The sequence below is a fragment of the Corvus brachyrhynchos genome, unplaced genomic scaffold (assembly GCF_000691975.1).
Source record: "Corvus brachyrhynchos isolate BGI_N302 unplaced genomic scaffold, ASM69197v1 scaffold3, whole genome shotgun sequence".
NCBI lineage: Eukaryota > Metazoa > Chordata > Aves > Passeriformes > Corvidae > Corvus > Corvus brachyrhynchos.
The window spans coordinates 13,198,219-13,217,165 of record NW_008237619.1 but is presented as its reverse complement, the minus strand read 5'-3'; the positions used below and the strand labels follow the sequence as shown (position 1 = coordinate 13,217,165).

At 46.0% G+C, this 18,947-nt stretch overlaps 2 protein-coding genes across 2 annotated transcripts in view; both read left to right on the top strand.

The window, feature by feature from the left end:
* The window catches only part of CHD4 (chromodomain helicase DNA binding protein 4), a 20,493-nt gene extending 1,873 nt beyond the window's left edge, over positions 1 to 18,620 (top strand). Inside the window, 39 exon segments of the mRNA XM_017731994.1 lie at positions 846 to 973; positions 1,153 to 1,344; positions 1,703 to 1,821; positions 2,242 to 2,483; positions 2,567 to 2,694; positions 2,826 to 2,961; positions 3,359 to 3,540; positions 3,664 to 3,903; positions 4,652 to 4,855; positions 4,938 to 5,143; positions 5,381 to 5,512; positions 5,820 to 5,916; positions 6,295 to 6,486; positions 6,574 to 6,774; positions 7,724 to 7,861; positions 9,800 to 9,908; positions 9,911 to 9,920; positions 10,031 to 10,204; positions 10,504 to 10,645; positions 11,118 to 11,249; positions 11,360 to 11,477; positions 11,690 to 11,814; positions 12,106 to 12,343; positions 12,514 to 12,686; positions 12,843 to 13,023; positions 13,124 to 13,210; positions 13,376 to 13,464; positions 13,550 to 13,683; positions 14,156 to 14,300; positions 14,489 to 14,654; positions 15,009 to 15,118; positions 15,326 to 15,458; positions 15,607 to 15,684; positions 15,800 to 15,937; positions 16,032 to 16,140; positions 16,462 to 16,594; positions 17,467 to 17,662; positions 17,764 to 17,939; positions 18,054 to 18,620. Coding sequence (XP_017587483.1) covers positions 846 to 973; positions 1,153 to 1,344; positions 1,703 to 1,821; positions 2,242 to 2,483; positions 2,567 to 2,694; positions 2,826 to 2,961; positions 3,359 to 3,540; positions 3,664 to 3,903; positions 4,652 to 4,855; positions 4,938 to 5,143; positions 5,381 to 5,512; positions 5,820 to 5,916; positions 6,295 to 6,486; positions 6,574 to 6,774; positions 7,724 to 7,861; positions 9,800 to 9,908; positions 9,911 to 9,920; positions 10,031 to 10,204; positions 10,504 to 10,645; positions 11,118 to 11,249; positions 11,360 to 11,477; positions 11,690 to 11,814; positions 12,106 to 12,343; positions 12,514 to 12,686; positions 12,843 to 13,023; positions 13,124 to 13,210; positions 13,376 to 13,464; positions 13,550 to 13,683; positions 14,156 to 14,300; positions 14,489 to 14,654; positions 15,009 to 15,118; positions 15,326 to 15,458; positions 15,607 to 15,684; positions 15,800 to 15,937; positions 16,032 to 16,140; positions 16,462 to 16,594; positions 17,467 to 17,662; positions 17,764 to 17,939; positions 18,054 to 18,071 — 5,651 coding nt within the window. The 3' untranslated portion in view covers positions 18,072 to 18,620.
* Positions 18,621 to 18,639: 19 nt separating this feature from the next.
* Positions 18,640 to 18,947, top strand: part of NOP2 (NOP2 nucleolar protein) — a 15,749-nt gene continuing 15,441 nt past the window's right edge. Inside the window, exon 1 of the mRNA XM_008631809.2 lies at positions 18,640 to 18,654. Coding sequence (XP_008630031.2) covers positions 18,640 to 18,654 — 15 coding nt within the window. The remainder of the gene's footprint in view (positions 18,655 to 18,947) is intronic.

Genomic DNA, 18,947 nt, shown 5'->3' with positions numbered 1-18,947 from the left:
CCCTCGGGCCAAGGGCACCCAGGGAACAGAGACACACAGATGGAAGTGTGCACTGGTACTGGGGACCTGGCGTGTGTCCTGGCCAGGCAGTGAGCTTACTAGCTGCTGGGGCTGGGGGAAGGTTCTGTCGAATCTGGATTAGAATAGAGTTGCTGAGTAACAACTTTCCTATGGAGGAGGGAAAGTAGCGGCTTACTGGCCTGTGTTTTGCATGCAGCTGTAGTATGTTCTGTACTGCTGAAGAGGCTAGATGGTTTCTTTCCTGGAGATCCATGGACTGAAACAGTATCCTAGTCAGGTTTTCAAATGCATTCACTGTTTTTCCCCCTTTAGATGTGGCAATCTATTTTATGCTCTTTCCTTTTCTTGTTTGGAGGAGGGAAAGTAGCGGCTTACTGGCCTGTGTTTTGCATGCAGCTGTAGTATGTTCTGTACTGCTGAAGAGGCTAGATGGTTTCTTTCCTGGAGATCCATGGACTGAAACAGTATCCTAGTCAGGTTTTCAAATGCATTCACTGTTTTTCCCCCTTTAGATGTGGCAATCTATTTTATGCTCTTTCCTTTTCTTTTCTTGTGGGGTTAAGGCAAACTTCGTGTCCCCAATTTTGAGTGCAATTCTGCTTGGAGAAGCAGTATTATGGAAATAGGTGGTGTTGGGAGGGGGGAAAACCATGTTCAGTGGTACCTTAGGATACAATTTTTGAGTATCTGCTGTGAACAGTAGAAGTTGTAACCACCTCTGTAAGTATGTAGCGAGAAGCAGACAAGTTGATCTCTGTGAAGGGGAGCTATACTGTAGGGCACAGATGGGGGTTGAATGAGACATATTGCCTCTTCACATCCAGAACATGAAGAAGAGCCAGAAGAAGAGCTTCTGTCAGAGGCTGACACTCCCAAAATCAAGAAGAAGAAGAAGCCCAAGAAACTGAAGGAACCCAAAGTGCCCAAGCTCAGCAAGCGTCAGAAGAAGGAGGTAAGAAAAAGGATGCCTAAGGTCACACTCTAAAATATGGATATATAGGATGAGGATGCTTACTGTTGTTGTTGGCCAATAGCAGCAGTCTTTTTAATGAATCCTGTAGAGCTTGGGGAGAGAGTGGTGTTTAGTGCTTATCCAGGGTATTTTCTCATGCCTGATCCCTCCCTCCCCAGCTGGGGGACAGCTCTGGTGAGGGGAATGAGTTTGTGGAGGAAGAAGAGGAGGTTCTGCGCTCTGACAGTGAGGGCAGTGATTACACCCCTGGGAAGAAGAAAAAGAAGAAATTAGGACCCAAGAAGGAAAAGAAAAACAAAGCCAAGCGCAAGGAGGAGGAAGAAGAAGAGGAAGAAGATGATGACTCAAAGGTAACAAGCTACCCTGCTGGCTGCTTGCTTTTCATTCCCATGTGTCTGATTTGGGGGATCATTGTGCTCTCCCTTTGTGATTGCCCAGGGAGTTGGGACTGTGTAGTCTCTTTTTCCACTAGACCCTCTTGACTTGACCTTTTTCCCACCTTGCATTCTTCCCTCTTTACTGCTTTAAACACACATGGAATTTGTATTGAATCCAGATACTTTTCCCGTTTCCACTGATCTTCTGTTGTGGCTGTGTCCTATGGTAGTGATAAGTGGATGCAGGGGAAAACAATTCCCTGGGTCATCTGTGGAATGTGGAAGATGTGTGGAAGTTCTGCTCAGAGTTGCCATGATTCTCTTTTCATAGGAGCCAAAGTCATCTGCTCAGCTCCTGGAAGATTGGGGCATGGAAGATATTGATCACATCTTCACAGAGGAGGATTACCGCACACTCACCAACTACAAAGCTTTCAGCCAGTTTGTCAGGTGAGCTGCAAGCCTATGCTTGAAAGGACTTGGGAACAGAAAAAGAGATGGGACAAAAACTAGATTCCTTGATTTTGGAACCTCAGTGCACACCGGTGTGGTACCTAGAGTGAAAACTGAAGCAACAGTAAAAGAATAGATCCACAGCTTTTTTGTTTTCAGTCATCAAGATGATGCAAGTCCTTCCAGTCCACTTTCTTCCCTACTATGCTAAATTCCATCTCTTTTTTCCAAGCCCTGAACATTTCCATCTTTCACATAGAGTGAAAGATGAGAGTGAGGAGATTCATTGGCTCTTGAAATCAGAGATTAGAAAGGAACGTAGTTTGAGATAAAGGTGCTAAGGGGGGGTGGCAGTGGGGAGGAATGATCTAGATTTCAGGGTGGTTCAGTAACCCTTCCTTCCTTCACTGTACACAGGCCACTTATTGCAGCCAAGAACCCTAAAATAGCAGTGTCGAAGATGATGATGGTACTGGGAGCCAAATGGAGGGAGTTCAGCACAAACAACCCCTTCAAGGGAAGTTCAGGTGCATCTGTGGCAGCTGCTGCAGCTGCAGCTGTTGCAGTAGTGGAGAGTATGGTGACAAACGTGGATACTGTCCTGCCGCAGCCTCCCGTAGATGTGCCACTCAGGAAAGCCAAGACAAAGGAGGGCAAAGGTGAGATGAAGAATCTGGCGGGAGGATAGAAGTCAGTGGTGTCAAGGCAGTAGCCCTTCTGACTCTGCCTCCTGTGTTCCCAGGACCCAATGCCCGGCGGAAGCCAAAGGCCAGTCCTCGTATTCCTGATATCAAGAAACCTAAAACAAAGAAGGTGGCACCATTAAAGATCAAACTGGGAGGATTTGGTTCCAAGCGTAAAAGATCATCAGTAAGTGATGCTCCTGTCTTGACCTTCTGAGGAGGGGGTCATGATGTGGTAGTAATGCTGGGGTGTGTGTCTGATTGCTGCCTGCCAGCATGTGTGTCTGAGTAACAAAGCTTTTCTCTTACCTACCTCAGAGTGAAGATGATGATCTGGATGTGGAGTCAGACTTTGATGATGCCAGCATCAACAGCTACTCTGTTTCAGATGGATCTACAAGCCGTAGTAGCCGCAGTCGCAAAAAGCTGAAGGCTGGGAAGAAGAAAAAGAAAGGTATAGATACTTGCCAGCAGTTGGAGACAGAAGCACAGCTAAGTGTGTAGAAAGATCAGTGGAATGTCTGTGGAGTTTGGATGTTTAACAGCATACTTGAGGGAGAATTGATTGTGAAGGAAGAACATGATACTATTTTGAATAAGGAAAAGTCTTTCAGGAGTTCTTTGTTAGGGAAACAGATGCAGTGCTGAGTTTTCCTGGCCTTACCTGTACCTTTTATTTCATGGGTGGATGGGGGCACAAAGGGACTTGTTTTGCTCCTGTTCCAGGTGTTCTTCCTCGCCCTACTTACTTACATAGAGTTTTGGATTCTGGATCTCTAGATGGCTATGTAGGCTGTTGGAAGCTTGTACCTGTGACTTGTACCACAGTAACTCCTCATCACCCTCTGCAGGTGAGGAGGACTCCACAGTGGCTGTGGATGGCTATGAGACTGATCACCAGGACTACTGTGAGGTGTGCCAGCAGGGAGGAGAAATTATATTGTGTGATACCTGCCCTCGTGCCTACCACATGGTTTGCCTGGACCCAGATATGGAAAAAGCTCCAGAGGGTAAATGGAGCTGCCCGCACTGTGTGAGTATTGGATTCCCCAAAATGGTGCAAGAGGTCATGGAGGAGGGGGATGTCAAGTGGCTTGGGGCTGCTGTTCTGTGGTAATGAAATAATCTTTGTTTTTCTGATTTCCTTCTCCTACAGGAAAAAGAGGGCATTCAGTGGGAAGCAAAGGAGGATAACTCTGAAGGTGAGGAAATCCTGGAGGATGTAGTGGGGGATGCTGAGGAAGAGGATGACCACCATATGGAGTTCTGTAGAGTCTGCAAGGATGGAGGAGAGCTGCTGTGCTGTGATGCCTGTCCTTCATCCTACCACATCCACTGTCTGAATCCCCCACTGCCTGAGATTCCCAATGGAGAGTGGCTGTGTCCTCGCTGCACTGTGAGTTTCTGCTAGTACCATTCTCCCATTGCTACAAGAGGTGATTGATCTAATCCCTTTGGATCATCATATTTATATGGAAATACACGGTCCTTTGAAGACTATCTCCTCATACACTTTTGTCATAAAGCTTAAAGGCCTGACTCTTTTTAGCTGTGTTGTGCCTTGATTGACTGATTTCTCCAGACAGTGGGAAGAACCAGGCTACAGCCTTTGGGTCTCATGAGATTTGTCCACGTGCAAGGTAGTTGGGCAGTTTTTGGTCCAAGATGCCAAGGCTCACTTTTTTTGGCTCCTGTATGTGTGTAGAAGCAGGAGAACAAGTGTAAGCAAAATCAGTGCTTAAAGTAATTTAAACTGATGCTGAGATTAAACTGGTTTTGCACTGTTGTAAGCTCTGTAATGCTTAGACCTTTCTTAGTAGATGGTTAGGAGAAATACCACGCTTTTCTGGAAAGTTCTCGAAATAAGTAATATAAATGGTGTTAGTTGCTTTCATTAGGTGATAAAAACTTAAAGCTGATGAACAAAAAAAAGCTCCTTATGCTGGGCCCTTGGTTCTGCAGTAAAATATTTTCTGTACAAGCTTTCAGTGAAGTCATAGTTGGGCAGACTACTGAACTCATCAAGCCTAGCAAATTCTATCTGTGTAGTAAAACCATGAAAGTGACCCTGTTTCTGCTCCTCAGTGCTTCTGTGTTAGAGTACATACACTGTGTGATGCATCAAGCTCTGTTTAACTTTCCAGTGCCCAGCTTTGAAAGGAAAGGTGCAGAAGATCTTGATCTGGAAATGGGGTCAGCCCCCAGTTGGCCCTGCACCACCACGTCCACCTGATGCAGACCCTAATGCTCCACCCCCGAAACCTCTGGAGGGTCGGCCTGAAAGGCAGTTCTTTGTCAAGTGGCAGGGCATGTCCTACTGGCACTGCTCCTGGGTGTCAGAGTTGCAGGTGAGTGGAGGAGCCTAACTATGGCATAAGGGTGGATAGTTGAGGCTAAAACACCTACTAACTGCTTGTGTCCTGACTGCAGCTGGAGTTGCACTGCCAGGTCATGTTTCGTAACTACCAACGCAAAAATGATATGGATGAGCCACCCTCGGGAGACTTCGGAGGGGAAGAAGAGAAAAGCCGAAAGAGGAAAAACAAGGACCCCAAATACGCTGAGATGGAGGAGCGTTTCTATCGATACGGGATCAAGCCAGAGTGGATGATGATCCACAGGATCCTTAATCATAGGTAGGGGGTGTAACAAAGAGGATTTTCAACAGAGACCTTAAGCAGGGCTACGGGAGAGTGGATGAGCTAAACTGCAGTATGACTGGGAGAAACAGTGGGAGTTCTTTGTTGGCATGACACACATTGTTGTTCTGTTTCTGCTGCTTTACTAAGAGTCCTTCCCTTCTCTTTCATTTGAATGGATTGGGGGAGTGCTGCCATTTCACTGTGCGTGAGACTTGCTGGTTTCTTCTGCAGTGTGGATAAGAAGGGGAATGTCCACTATTTGATTAAATGGAGAGACCTACCTTACGACCAGGCATCCTGGGAAAGCGAAGATGTGGATATTCAAGATTATGACCTCTACAAGCAAGCCTACTGGAATCACAGGTAGGAGGAGTATCTAGAGATTGTTTTCCTTTCCCTTCCCTCAAGACAAAGCTCTGCAGTATGCCAGCCCCTAGCACTGGCTGGATTAATAGATGGAAATGGGCGAGACGCATTGCCTTGTTGCTGACTCCTTATGCCTTTGGGCAGGGACCTTGTGCCTTTCTACCAGCTCATGAAGGTTCCAGCCCTGTTCTCTTGAGCCTGTTTGAGTTGGGTCATTGCCCTTCTATTCTTTGCAATAGTTTTCTCTTGATCTGTTAATAAAAAGCCATTAAACTTACATGTACTTGGGACTGTCTCCGCACAGGGAGCTGATGCGAGGTGAAGAGGGCAGGCCTGGTAAGAAGTTAAAGAAAGTGAAGATGAGGAAACTGGAAAGGCCCCCTGAGACTCCCACAGTAGACGTAAGTTATTGGTTTTTTGCATAGGAGCCATTTTGGGGTGCCAGCAGGTAAATAGGAAACTGAAGAGTGAACAGCATATGGTTTAGAGCTGCTTCATGGCCCAAAGAATAAATGGCATTAGAGGACCTTCAGACAAAGGTCCACTGTGTCCATTGGGTCAGAGTCCCTAGCTCTTGGTGAAAGGGTTTTACAAAAGAAATGGCTTCTTTTTGGATGCCCTTGGCCATTTAGGAATTGGGTTTGGTGCTAGTCTGGTTGTCATCCATGAAGCCTCATCTGTACTAGTGAATATAAGGGTGGCTATAGACTCTTGATAGGACTCCTGTTAGTTATCTAACTAAGGTAAAGCTTTTCAACTCTTCCTTCTTTCCACTATAGCCAACAGTGAAATATGACCGGCAGCCGGAGTACCTCGATGTAACAGGGGGGACTCTGCATCCCTACCAACTGGAAGGACTGAACTGGCTGCGCTTCTCCTGGGCCCAGGGCACGGATACAATCTTGGCTGATGAAATGGGTCTGGGAAAGACTGTGCAGACAGCAGTGTTCCTGTATTCCTTGTACAAAGAGGTGAGAGCTGGGAGGTCACTGCCCAGAGAAATTCTGCCTGTGTTAGTGATTGCAGTCATCTAATGCTCTTACTGACTCTATTTGTAGGGCCACTCAAAGGGTCCCTTCTTGGTGAGTGCCCCGCTGTCCACAATCATCAACTGGGAGCGAGAATTTGAGATGTGGGCCCCAGATATGTATGTAGTGACTTACGTCGGGGACAAAGACAGCCGGGCCATCATCCGTGAGAATGAGTTCACTTTTGAGGATAATGCCATTCGTGGAGGCAAAAAAGCATCCAGAATGAAGGTACAGAACTCTGCTGTAACACAAGCCTGAATTGAGATGCACTCCCTGGCTTTCAGCAGCTGAGGTTCAAATACTCTGCTGTCCCTGGGAACTGATTATGCTTGTAGTTTCCAAGGGGAAATAACTGCAAATTGATGACAAGTGGGCGTTTAGACTCCTGCTGTAGACTGTTTAAACACTCTTACTACTTTGAACTAAGTCAGTACTGGAGAAATATAGTTGTCTAAGGTGATACTGGCCCTAGGCAAGTCCCTCTGTCTTCCTTACTTAACCTGTGAAGTTGGGCATCTTTTCTACAGATCTAAGTTGATATCAGAATTGCCACTGTATGTAAAAGACAAATTACAAAAAAGTGTGAACTTTTTCATCCTGAGGAATTGGCTGGCAGTGAGGCCATACCCAGACATCTGAGAAATTGCATTCTGTGCCGAAACAGGAAGGAAGAGCCTGATCTAGGTGGCTACTTTTTCTAGAACTTTAGTCTTCCTAGTAAAACCAAGATGGAAGCTAAAGCATTTTCAGTGGCAGAGGCAGACAGACTCATTTCCTTCCTTTGAAATGGAACAGCCTTAAGTAATAATAGTAACTTAAAGTTCCATGGTAAACTATTTATCTTTTGAAGTCTTAGCTTTTTGTTTGAGTCACTCTTCTCCAAATTTCAATTCCCTAACATACCTCTACTCACTGCTTATTTGTTAAATATCTCTGTTAGAGTATTTGACAACTATCCAAAAGTAGCAGGAACTGAGGGGGTTGAGGAGACTTATGTGTTGAGAGTAATAGGGAATTAAAAGGCTAAAATGTTTTGGGCAGCATTTTGAATCTTGTGACAGGAGACTGGGGGTGTGAAAAGTTTTTGATGTGCTGTTGACCAGGGCTCACCAGGATAACTTGATGGAGAAGCACTGCATGCTCTATCCCCTTACACATTCATCCTTTTCCTTTGCAGAAGGAGGCTGCCGTCAAGTTCCACGTGCTTCTCACCTCCTATGAATTGATCACAATTGATATGGCCATACTAGGCTCTATTGACTGGGCCTGTCTCATTGTGGATGAAGCTCACAGACTGAAGAACAATCAGTCTAAGGTACAGAGAAGCATAGGTGGTTCATAGGCATGGCATATGTTGCAGGGGAGAGAGACAGCTCTTAGTCATTTGTTCAGTAGTAAATTTGATGTGTTACTAAAAAGAAAAATGAACAGCCTGCATTTGGAGATTGATCATCATTGGCAACAACTTTACTTACACAGATCACTGGTTAGAACAGCTTTCTTTCCAGGTGAATGGGCTATTGGTATAGACTGAAAAACCAGGATGTGGTTGTTGCTCTCACATACAAAATGACTTCTCTGAAAGCAGATCACATATCTTCACCACCTCTATTCTGAAAAGGTTTACCATGCTGAGCATAAAGCATGCTCCATGAGCAGAATTACCCTGCTTCCAGAGTCAGCTTGCTCTCTGCATTCATCTGGCTTTTTAGCAGTACTAATTAGGTGTTACAGAAATTGAGGGTGGGCAGAGGTGTTTAAAAATGCCTGGGTAGGTGCTGAAAGCTATATAGCTGCTTTAGATGAGGCTGCACCTTAACTAAGCTTGTTTGAATTGGGTAGACTTGACTGTACTTTCTTAATCCAACCCCTCCCTAGGCCTTGTGCCTTAATTCTGGTATTGATTTGTCTGTCTTCAGCTGGGTTCTAGTGCTCAGTACACCAAAAACAATTATTATTGGAAGGCTGGTTTTAGAGGTTTTTGGAGACTGTAAGACAAAATTGCTGCTTGATTTCTTTGTTTGTTTTGTTTAAATGGCTTTAGTGTTTTGGATCTTGGCATGAGGCATCTTCCTGAGACATCACAGCTGTGCTTGCAGTTCAGTTTCTAGATCTTATTTTATTGTAGGCACTAAGACTGGATGCCATTCTATGCTTAGCATTGAAACCATTGGAAGTAGGAATGAATGCTTACTATTAATATTCATTAATTGAAAGAGGATGTAAAGGCTCAAGGTTACTCTCTGACACTATGCAGAACCATTAAATCTCTTCTTCTACAGCAGTTTCCTGACCTATAAGAACAGCTTATCGGTATTTGGCTGCAAGATAGATAGGTCAGATGCTTCTTGACAAATTGGGGTTATCTCCTAAAGTTTTGCAGATATAATTAGTAACTTCCACATTTGATTCCAAAATGAGAACATTTTTAACTATAGCTACATAGAAAAATAAATCCCTGTGGAGGCCACTAGAAGTACTCTTCTGGTGCAAAAACCAAAACATAAGCAATTTGGTTCTTGTTTGCCATGTAGTACAGCTGCTTTCATTAAGTTTGACCTTGTATCATGCTAAGTGTAAGATAAGCAGAGAAATGGCCAAGCTCATAAAGAAATTACTGCTTTACTGTCAATTTGTGCAGGTGAACATGGTACACTTGTGCTTTTCAGTGCAGTACTTTAACTGCTCACTACATCTGTCTGGAATTACTTCATTGTTGTGAAAACCAGCGCAAATTACCTTCAAGACACATTGGCAAACCCTTAGCTCTTTTTCTCCTCTGCTTGTTCAGAGCTCTGGAACACTGCCAGGAGTGATATGAATAGGAAGAGTGACTTGGTTATTTCTAGAATTCTCAAGGCAGAGTAGTTGTAGGAATGTGGAACACTAATTTAGCAAGAAAAAATACATAGTACAGCAGCCTAGAAATGATTGGTGGTCTGAAAGAGTTTGTAACTTGTAAGAGCAAAGGAAACCTACTAGCACCTGATGGTTCGGAGGATTTGTTGTAGTCGTGTTTTAGGTATGCAGAGCAATGATCCAAATAAGATCAGTCTAATAACCCTGACTGGAATGTGAGCTACTTGGAACTCTTGTCCAAACAGCTGATGTGATCTAAATTGAACCCTAGATTGGTGTCAACTTTCTAGAATTTTTTTTTTTTTGTAAGCCTATGACTTAATAAGCCTTTGTTGTATTTGTGTGCATGTTTTGGTTTATTTTCCCACTTTCTTCCCTGCTCTCTCCTTTCCAGTTCTTCCGTGTGCTGAATGGTTATTCCCTCCAGCACAAGCTGCTGCTTACAGGAACTCCGCTGCAGAACAACCTGGAAGAACTGTTCCACCTGCTGACCTTTTTTTTTCCGAGAGATTCCAGTATGTCTTGCAGTGCAAGTCAGCCTGCCTGTCTTGTCATTCCTATCCCCTCACTTGCTCTTTTGCTCTTTTTCCTTTGTGGCGTTTGCTGAGTGTCTGTTTCCCCCCAGTAACTTGGAGGGCTTCCTAGAAGAGTTTGCGGATATTGCCAAGGAAGATCAGATCAAGAAGCTCCACGACATGCTGGGCCCACATATGCTGAGGCGTCTCAAGGCTGATGTTTTCAAGAATATGCCATCTAAGACTGAACTCATTGTCAGAGTGGAGCTGAGTCCCATGCAGAAGTGAGTGTGGGGATGAAGAGAGCATCTGCTGTTGAGCTAGTGTTTCTCTGCTCTGCACTTTCAAACAGCCTTATCCTTACTCTGCAGGGTTTTCTGCACAGTGGGCTGCCACTAGAGCAGAGGAAGGACTAATTCTGTGCTCTGGTGTAAGGGATAAAGAGATAGTGAGTGCCAGTGGCAGAGCCTAGGTAGCTGGCAGGTAATGCCAGGAGCAGTGCAGAGTTTAGCAAGAGAAGAGTAGGTTAGTCATTCTCATGAGAACTCTGCCTGAGTTGTTCTATTTTCTTCTTTGTTTTCAGGAAATATTATAAATACATTTTGACAAGAAACTTCGAGGCACTGAATGCACGGGGTGGTGGTAACCAAGTCTCATTGCTCAATGTTGTCATGGATCTGAAGAAGTGCTGTAACCACCCCTACCTCTTCCCTGTGGCTGCTATGGTATGTCCAGTCACGTTTTCTGTATAAGCAAATGTTCCCTGCTGGTTGTTATCAGGGAGCCAGTTAGCTCCCTAGGTGAGGCATGGAGGGGTTCCCATTTCTCTCTTTTTGCTTGTATGTGTTTTTTTCATCCTGTCTTTATTTAAACCCAACATGCTGGAAGGCCATTCCTTTTCCAACACATTTATATGACAGGTAGGAGGTATCTTTTTACTCGTGTGAGGTGGTGAAGACTGTAAGAGTAGGGAGTAAGTAAGAAAAGAGGAGGTTGTGTAGGAGTCAAATTGCAAGAGAAGAGGCACAGGGTAGCACTGATGTTTCATACAGGTAGTGTATGCTGTACCTTGTGGTTGTGCCAAGCTAAGTGACCAGGTGTGAGCCAGCATCAGCTGGGGACTAAGACCAAGTTACATCCCTTCAAGCTGTTTTTTGATCCTTGCCCCTTATTCCCTCTTTCTCTTTTTCTTCTTAGGAAGCTCCAAAAATGCCAAATGGCATGTATGATGGTAGCGCACTTATTCGAGCCTCTGGAAAGCTGTTGCTGCTCCAGAAGATGTTAAAGAACCTGAAGGAAGGAGGTCACAGAGTGCTCATATTCTCTCAGGTACATGGAGAAAAGCCTTTAGGCTGGGAATACTTTTTCTGAGAAAGAAGTCTGTTGATCTGGTATCCACTTGTCCCTCACTCCTCTGTGGTGGTTTTTCTGATACGCAGATGACTAAAATGTTGGACCTTCTAGAAGATTTTTTGGAACATGAAGGGTACAAATATGAGCGCATTGATGGAGGAATCACAGGGAACATGCGTCAGGAGGCTATTGATCGGTTCAATGGTATATAGTCTCCTGTCTTTTCTGTAAAATGAAAACTTGTCTTGTATGTGCTTAATGCTCATCATGGGATTGTTGTGCCCCAAGTCTTCCACTGTTTTCCTGTGATCTTAAATTAGTAGCAATTCCCTATCAGGTGATGTGGATCAGTTACAAATCCTTCTTGGAGTATTGCACTCTCCCTTGATTACTTTTGTTGTCTTTTTTTATCTTAGCTCCTGGAGCTCAGCAGTTCTGCTTTCTGCTTTCAACTCGAGCTGGGGGTCTTGGTATTAACTTGGCCACCGCAGATACTGTGATTATCTACGATTCAGACTGGAACCCCCACAATGATATCCAGGTGAGTCTGAATGAGGTCACTCACTGTGGAGTAATCCTGAGGAAGAGGGGAAATAAAATGGTCATAAGGAGTGAAGGAATGTGAGACTTGCCCTCTAGAAATATGCAAAATTAGAGCAGTGAGGATGGGTAGAGATGGGAAGTGAAATAGTCGAGGGATCTTCCAGGGCACAGCCTTCACTAATGCCAGGAGCCAACATGAAGGCTAGTGGGAAGCTTGTGGAGGTAGGTGGGGTATATCAGACTACTGCTTGTGTAGCTCTAGATTGTTTTGAGCACATCTCTTTTCTAGGCCTTCAGCCGTGCACACAGAATTGGACAGAACAAGAAAGTGATGATATACCGCTTTGTGACAAGGGCCTCAGTGGAGGAGCGTATCACTCAGGTGGCCAAGAAGAAGATGATGCTAACTCATCTGGTAGTGAGACCGGGGTTGGGCTCCAAGACAGGCTCCATGTCCAAACAGGAACTTGATGACATTCTCAAATTTGGCACTGAAGAGCTCTTCAAGGATGAGGCTACTGAGGGGGGTGAGTGCCTGGGAGTAGAACCAAAGGGGGTGGGGAGATCTGGCTCCTTATTTAGTGAGAGACTGTAGGCACAGTGCTGATTATAGCTCTACAAAGAGGGTCTAGGGTGGCATTCCCTTTCTTAGTCCACTGAGATTCATACAGCAACGGTGCCTGTACTCTTCCTTCAGGGGATAACAAAGAAGGTGAGGACAGTAGTGTTATCCACTATGATGACAAAGCAATTGAGCGTCTATTGGATCGGAACCAGGATGAAACAGAAGATACAGAACTTCAGGGCATGAATGAATATCTCAGCTCCTTCAAGGTGGCCCAGTATGTGGTTCGTGAGGAGGAGATGGGGGTGAGTATGAGGTGGATGTCAGTTAATATGTTCTTCTGAGTGATGGAGGATCAACTAAGTTAATTGAGCTCTGAAGCTTTTAGGACCAAGCAGGCACAGGGATATATCTGCTGGGACTTAAAGCAGAGGGCCCTAAATTTGTTACGTCTCTGGCAGGAGGAAGAGGAGGTTGAGCGGGAAATTATTAAGCAGGAGGAGTCAGTGGATCCTGATTACTGGGAGAAACTGCTCCGTCACCATTATGAGCAACAACAGGAGGATCTGGCCAGGAATCTGGGCAAGGGCAAACGTATTCGCAAGCAAGTTAACTACAATGATGGCTCACAGGAGGATAGAGGTACAAATCCACAGGACCCTGAGGGAAAAATGGGTGTAAGTATATGTTGCTGGGAAGTAACGGAGTAGCGTCTCAGGCTCACGTGCTGTTTTTCTTTCAGACTGGCAGGATGACCAGTCAGATAATCAGTCAGACTATTCAGTTGCTTCTGAGGAAGGAGATGAGGACTTTGATGAGAGGTCTGAAGGTAAGTTCTGCTGGAGCCAGAGTTTCTGGGTTGCTTTGAGTGTGGAAACAGTTGGGACTTGATTTGGGCAATTTGCACGTTTTGTGGCGCTCTCCTGCTGGGGCAATATTCACACAGCAATATGCTGTGCATTGTCTCTTTACTTAGCTGCATTTCTCTTTTCAGCAGCTCGCCGGCCTAGCCGCAAGGGCCTGAGAAATGATAAGGATAAGCCTCTGCCTCCCTTACTGGCCCGTGTGGGAGGGAACATTGAGGTAGGTTGTACCAGGGAAGACATTTGCATCCCAGCTGCTCCTATATTGCTCTTGCCATATCTGTGTGTCTCCTCCTTTATTCTAGGTGTTGGGTTTCAACGCTCGCCAGCGGAAAGCCTTCCTCAATGCTATCATGCGCTATGGAATGCCACCTCAGGATGCCTTCACCACTCAGTGGCTTGTTCGGGACCTCCGTGGCAAGTCAGAGAAAGAGTTCAAGTGAGTCTGCGTTAGGCAGCAATGGAAGCAACTAGTCCTTTTGGGGAAGAATGAGAGTTGGGTCTTAGAGACTACATTTCCTTAATGTATTGGTTGGTTCTCTGTGGGAGAATGAAGTATAAGCTGGGATTGTTCCTAACTCTCTTACTTGGACCTGACTCTTAAGTCACCAAAAGCAAATGCTTTTAGAGGAGTAGCATGGCTCTACAAGCATATAATGAATACTCTCCCAGAGTCTTTCTTGGGTTTATGATTGTTTCTGGCTCAAGACTCTTGAGTTAGCTGTGTATCCTCTATGTATGTAGTGATTCTGTCAGGAAATTCTTGAAGAAGCCTGGAGCCCCAGAATTTGTAACTATGGGTTAAGAGTCTCTTATGGGTAATTTCCCTTACGTGCTGGAAGGGGTCTGACAATGCATGTCTCCAGATAACACAACTTACGGGCTAATTGCTTGTCTTTCAATTGCTGCAGGGCCTATGTCTCGTTGTTCATGCGCCATTTATGTGAGCCTGGAGCTGATGGTGCAGAGACCTTTGCAGATGGGGTCCCACGGGAAGGTCTTTCTCGACAGCACGTCCTTACTCGCATTGGGGTCATGTCACTCATACGCAAAAAGGTCAGTGCTTAGCAGAGCAATGTGCCCTTTGCTGTCCATACAACTGTAGTCACTGGGGTCTTGAGTTAGGGAGTTACCTCACCTTTCACACCTACTTTCGTTGTGTGCTCGGTGGTCTGCCTCTACAGCTGTAAGAATGAGCTTTGTATGACCCCTCCAGTGATAGTCTTTCTCTCCCTCTTGTGCAGGTGCAGGAATTTGAGCATGTGAATGGCCGCTGGAGTATGCCAGAACTGGCAGAGATAGAGGAGAACAAGAAACTTTCACAGCCCAGCTCACCCTCCCCCAAAACTCCAACTCCTTCGACACCAGGGGATACACAGCCAAATACACCTGCCCCTGTTCCTCCACCTGGTGAGGGCTCCCCTCTTGTACAACCCTGCGTCCTGACCTTACCCTGACTGTTCCCCTCACCGGAACTGTGGTGGTGGGGTCTGGGGGTGGACGCAGATCAGCTTACTCTCATGTTAGGAGGGCTGCCAAAGACATGTGCAAGCCCTTAAAGGCAAGAGAGGACACTAGCTTTCCTGGGATGAGCTGACATCAGTGAGAAGCCCAGCATTTGTAGTGGGCAGGGAAAAGGGGGGGTCATGTTAGTTCCATTTTGATGGGCCTGATCTCTGGGAGCAAAGGAGGAGTGTGCTTGCTAGCAGGAAAGATCTTACTGATGGCTTCTCTTTTGTCTGCTGTGCCGTGGGGAATACACAGAAGAAGGAGTAAAAGTAGAAGAAGGAGCTAGTGCTAAGGAGCAAGGAGAGCCATCTGAACCAGAGAAGGAGCTCGGTGCCTCTGCTGCTGAAACAGAGGTCCCTATGGAGGTGAGTTTTGGCTTTTTTGCCTTGTAATTTCTCTACTTCTGCCCCCTCTTCATCTCCCAGCTGAGGCAGAAATGAGTTTTTAGAGTGATACTTGAAGATAACTGGTCCTCAGAAGTGGCCTCACAGTTTTGTGTGTCGTTGCTTTCCAAGACTCTGACTGTGTTCTGTTTCTATACTTTGTGTCTCACTGATCCCTGTCCTCAGCAGTGTGCTCAGCCTGTGGAGACACCACCCCAGGAAGCAAAATCCCCAGTGAACTCCACAGAAGCCGATGAAAAAAAAGTAGAGGAAACAGAAGGGAAGGAAAGACCAGATGAACCAATGGAAGTAGAAAGCAAAGGTACGAAGCAGTTAATCCTAAAGAAACAGGCTTGAATGTAGAAAATCATTGGGGACTTACAGAATAGTACTGGGTTTTACTGGTTGAAGAACAAAACTGTGAACTTGATATGTTCCTGTACATCTCATGTTCCCCTTCTCTCCTGCAGCTGATGTGGAGAAAGTGGAAGACAGAGCAGCTATTGAGAATCCCCCTGACCCTCCTATAATCACTCTGGATGAGAAAGGTGAGGCATGATACCTCCCTTCTCTTCCTTAACCTTTCTTCTGCAAGGATTCCTTGTGGGTCCAACTTGTTGTGGTATCTGCCATGTTTGTTCTAATAATTTCCTGTGTGTACAGATGAGAAAAAGGACGATGATAAGAGAGACGTGGTGATGCTGCAGAACGGAGAGATGCTGAAGGAATCAGTAGATGAAAGGCACAAGAAGGCAATAAAGCAGCGCTTCATGTTCAACATAGCAGATGGTGGCTTCACTGGTATGAGATCTTTATCTGTTTGAATTCGTTTTTAAGCTCCTGCTTATGTTTATGAAGTAACTTCCAACCATTCTGGTGTCTCTTGCCTTTCCAGAACTACACTCCCTCTGGCAGAATGAAGAGCGGGCTGCAACTGTCACCAAGAAGACCTATGAGATCTGGCATCGGCGTCATGACTACTGGCTCCTTGCTGGGATTATTAAGTATCCTTGCCATGACAGACACATTCTCCCACCTTGTACATAATTTGTCACGGTGAAGGGCCGTTCTGAGTCTGACTGGAGTAGGTTAAATGAGAGAGTGTTCTATCCTCTTCACAAGAGTGAAAGTGATGGGTGGGAGGGGGAAGCTTCCTGCAGCATAGTTAAGACCTAGCAGGACATAGTTCTCATTCCTCTTCCTTGGCTCCTGTTTGTCCCTTCTCTGTATCCCCTTTCCCCACCCCCTCTGGAGAACAGTACTGCCTGGGCTGTGTATTCCCTTGTTTTCACTGCCTTTGTTTGCCTGAGCTCATCCCATCTCAGTCATGGCTATGCCCGTTGGCAGGATATTCAGAATGATCCACGTTACGCCATCCTCAATGAACCCTTCAAGGGTGAGATGAACAGGGGTAACTTCCTGGAAATAAAGAATAAGTTCTTGGCAAGGAGATTTAAGGTAAGGGTTTCTCTTTAGTGTGGTAACTGCCTCGATCTCTAAGAACAAGTTCTTGCAGTTCTGAGTTTCCACCAAGAAAGTGAAAGGTTTATGCAGTGCCTTTTCAAGGTAATAAAAAAGGCAATATATCTCAGGATCATGCAGTTTGCTGCATGATAGGAGCTCCCTTTTTTCTGGAAATGGTATTGGGGAGCTTGGTTCAGTGCTCTCTATCCAAATGTTTATTGAACAACTGGTATGCAGGAGGCTTAAGGTTCAAGTGGCTGTTTTTGTCACAGCTTCTGCTTGGTCTGCTACGGCCCATTCCATGTGCCTGAACAGAACTCAATGGGTTGCTGAAAGGGCTGCCTGCAGTCTCTACTTCATCCTCTTTAGGAGTGAACATAGCTTAGTTGTGGGAGTGATTTAAGATCAATTCAAGTAAAGGCTATGTAGGTCTCAGTCTTGGGGCAAAACATTAATTGACTATAGACTGAATGATCAGTTCTGCACTGCCAGGACTCCAGTTGATTTCTCCAAATGCTTATAAGATTTCAGACCCTGTGTAAATAGGATGGAATACTTCTCGCTTGGGTTCAAAGAGCAACCTCCATCCCATTTGCCTCATAAAGAATCAGCAGAGGAATGAAAATACTAGAGGAGCTGTAGTAGTCTGTTAAACCCGATGTAGCCTGAATTTCTTGTGTCTGACTTTGCTTCATGAAGCCCTTGTTATTTTGGCTACTCAGTAAGACAGGCTGGTGAAAGGACTTTCAGCTACACAATCATCTCCCCTTATGAGATGGTGGGGAATTGGATTAGGAGAGACGGGGTGCAAACGAAGCTCCCTCTCAGGCAGCTGCTGAAAGCCTCATCCCTGCTCCACCTTGCAGCTCCTGGAGCAAGCGCTGGTGATTGAGGAGCAGCTGCGGCGAGCTGCCTATCTGAACATGTCCGAAGACCCCTCTCACCCGTCCATGGCTCTGAACACACGTTTTGCAGAGGTGGAATGCCTGGCTGAGAGCCACCAGCACCTATCCAAGGAGTCAATGGCTGGGAATAAACCAGCCAATGCTGTGCTGCACAAAGGTAAGGCGGTGTGCTAAACAAAGGTGGCATAGGCGTTCAGCATTGCTGTCCCCTCTGGGGTGTCCCTTTCCCCTCGGAACAGATGTCCCTTTCTCTTGTAGTTCTGAAGCAGCTGGAGGAGCTTTTGAGTGACATGAAGGCAGATGTGACTCGTCTGCCTGCCACGATTGCCCGCATCCCACCCGTGGCAGTGCGCCTCCAGATGTCGGAGCGCAACATCCTCAGCCGCCTGGCCAACCGCAGCAGTGAGCCCCCGCCGCCGCCCCCTCCCCAACAAGTACGTACCCGCTCTGGTCAGTAAGGGAGTTATGGGGGGAGGGGGGCTCCGTGGGCCAAGCTGGGCTCTGGTGACCAGCCCGTGAGTCTCAGGTCCTCCTCTCTCGCCCTACAGGTGGCCCAGCAGCAGTGAGTCCCTGGCCCAGTGCTGTTGACCTTTCGGCCAAGCTGAAGTGACCCCCCCACCCCACCCCTTCACACTCTACCCCTCTGCCTGACATTCCTGACTGGGTGCTGTTTCCCTCCATGGAAGCTGCTGCTCAGGTCTCTGGGAGGAGAAGAAACTCCTTCCTCTGCAGCCAGCCCGTTGGAGCAAGGAGTGTGTTTAGGAGAGAGGGGGATGGATGTATGATGGACTCTGTATATAGTGACTGGAGGCCCCAGCGCCATGTCTGTTACATGGAGAACCTGGCTGCATTGCTCATTGCCTCCGCCTGGAATTCCAGTTTTCGTTCTTAATTTTATTTTGAGTTTGTTTACTGAGACAAGTGCGCAGGCAAGACCAAGCAAAAGCCAGGACAGAGACAAAGCTACCTCCATCAAAATCCTTTTTAATACAGAAACTGACCGGACTTGTCAACTAATAAGCAGCTTGAAGACAAAAGCAAACAACAATGAAAAACCAACAAAAAACAGAGCAAAACGTTGATAAAACTGAAAAATAAAGTTTCCTTGTATTTTATTTTGTTGTCTCTATTATCATGAGTGTACTGGGGGTAAGTATGTGGTTTCAACATTGAAAGAAGAAGAGGTAGTCATGTCTTTTTGCTGTATCAGAGCAGGTTTTGGGGTATCCTACACCTCTGAGAAGGGTAGTAGATGCCCCAGCCCTAGCAGTGTCCAAGGCCAGGCTCGATAAAGCCTTGAGGAACCTGGTCTCAGGAGTGCTGTCCGTACCCCTCGCACCGGTGTTGTGCAAGATGATCTTTAGGCCCTCTGTTAAGGTGGGGGGAAAAGTCTCGGATTCTGTAATTTCTCTTTTCCCCCTTGCCTCTGCACCCTGCCTTTC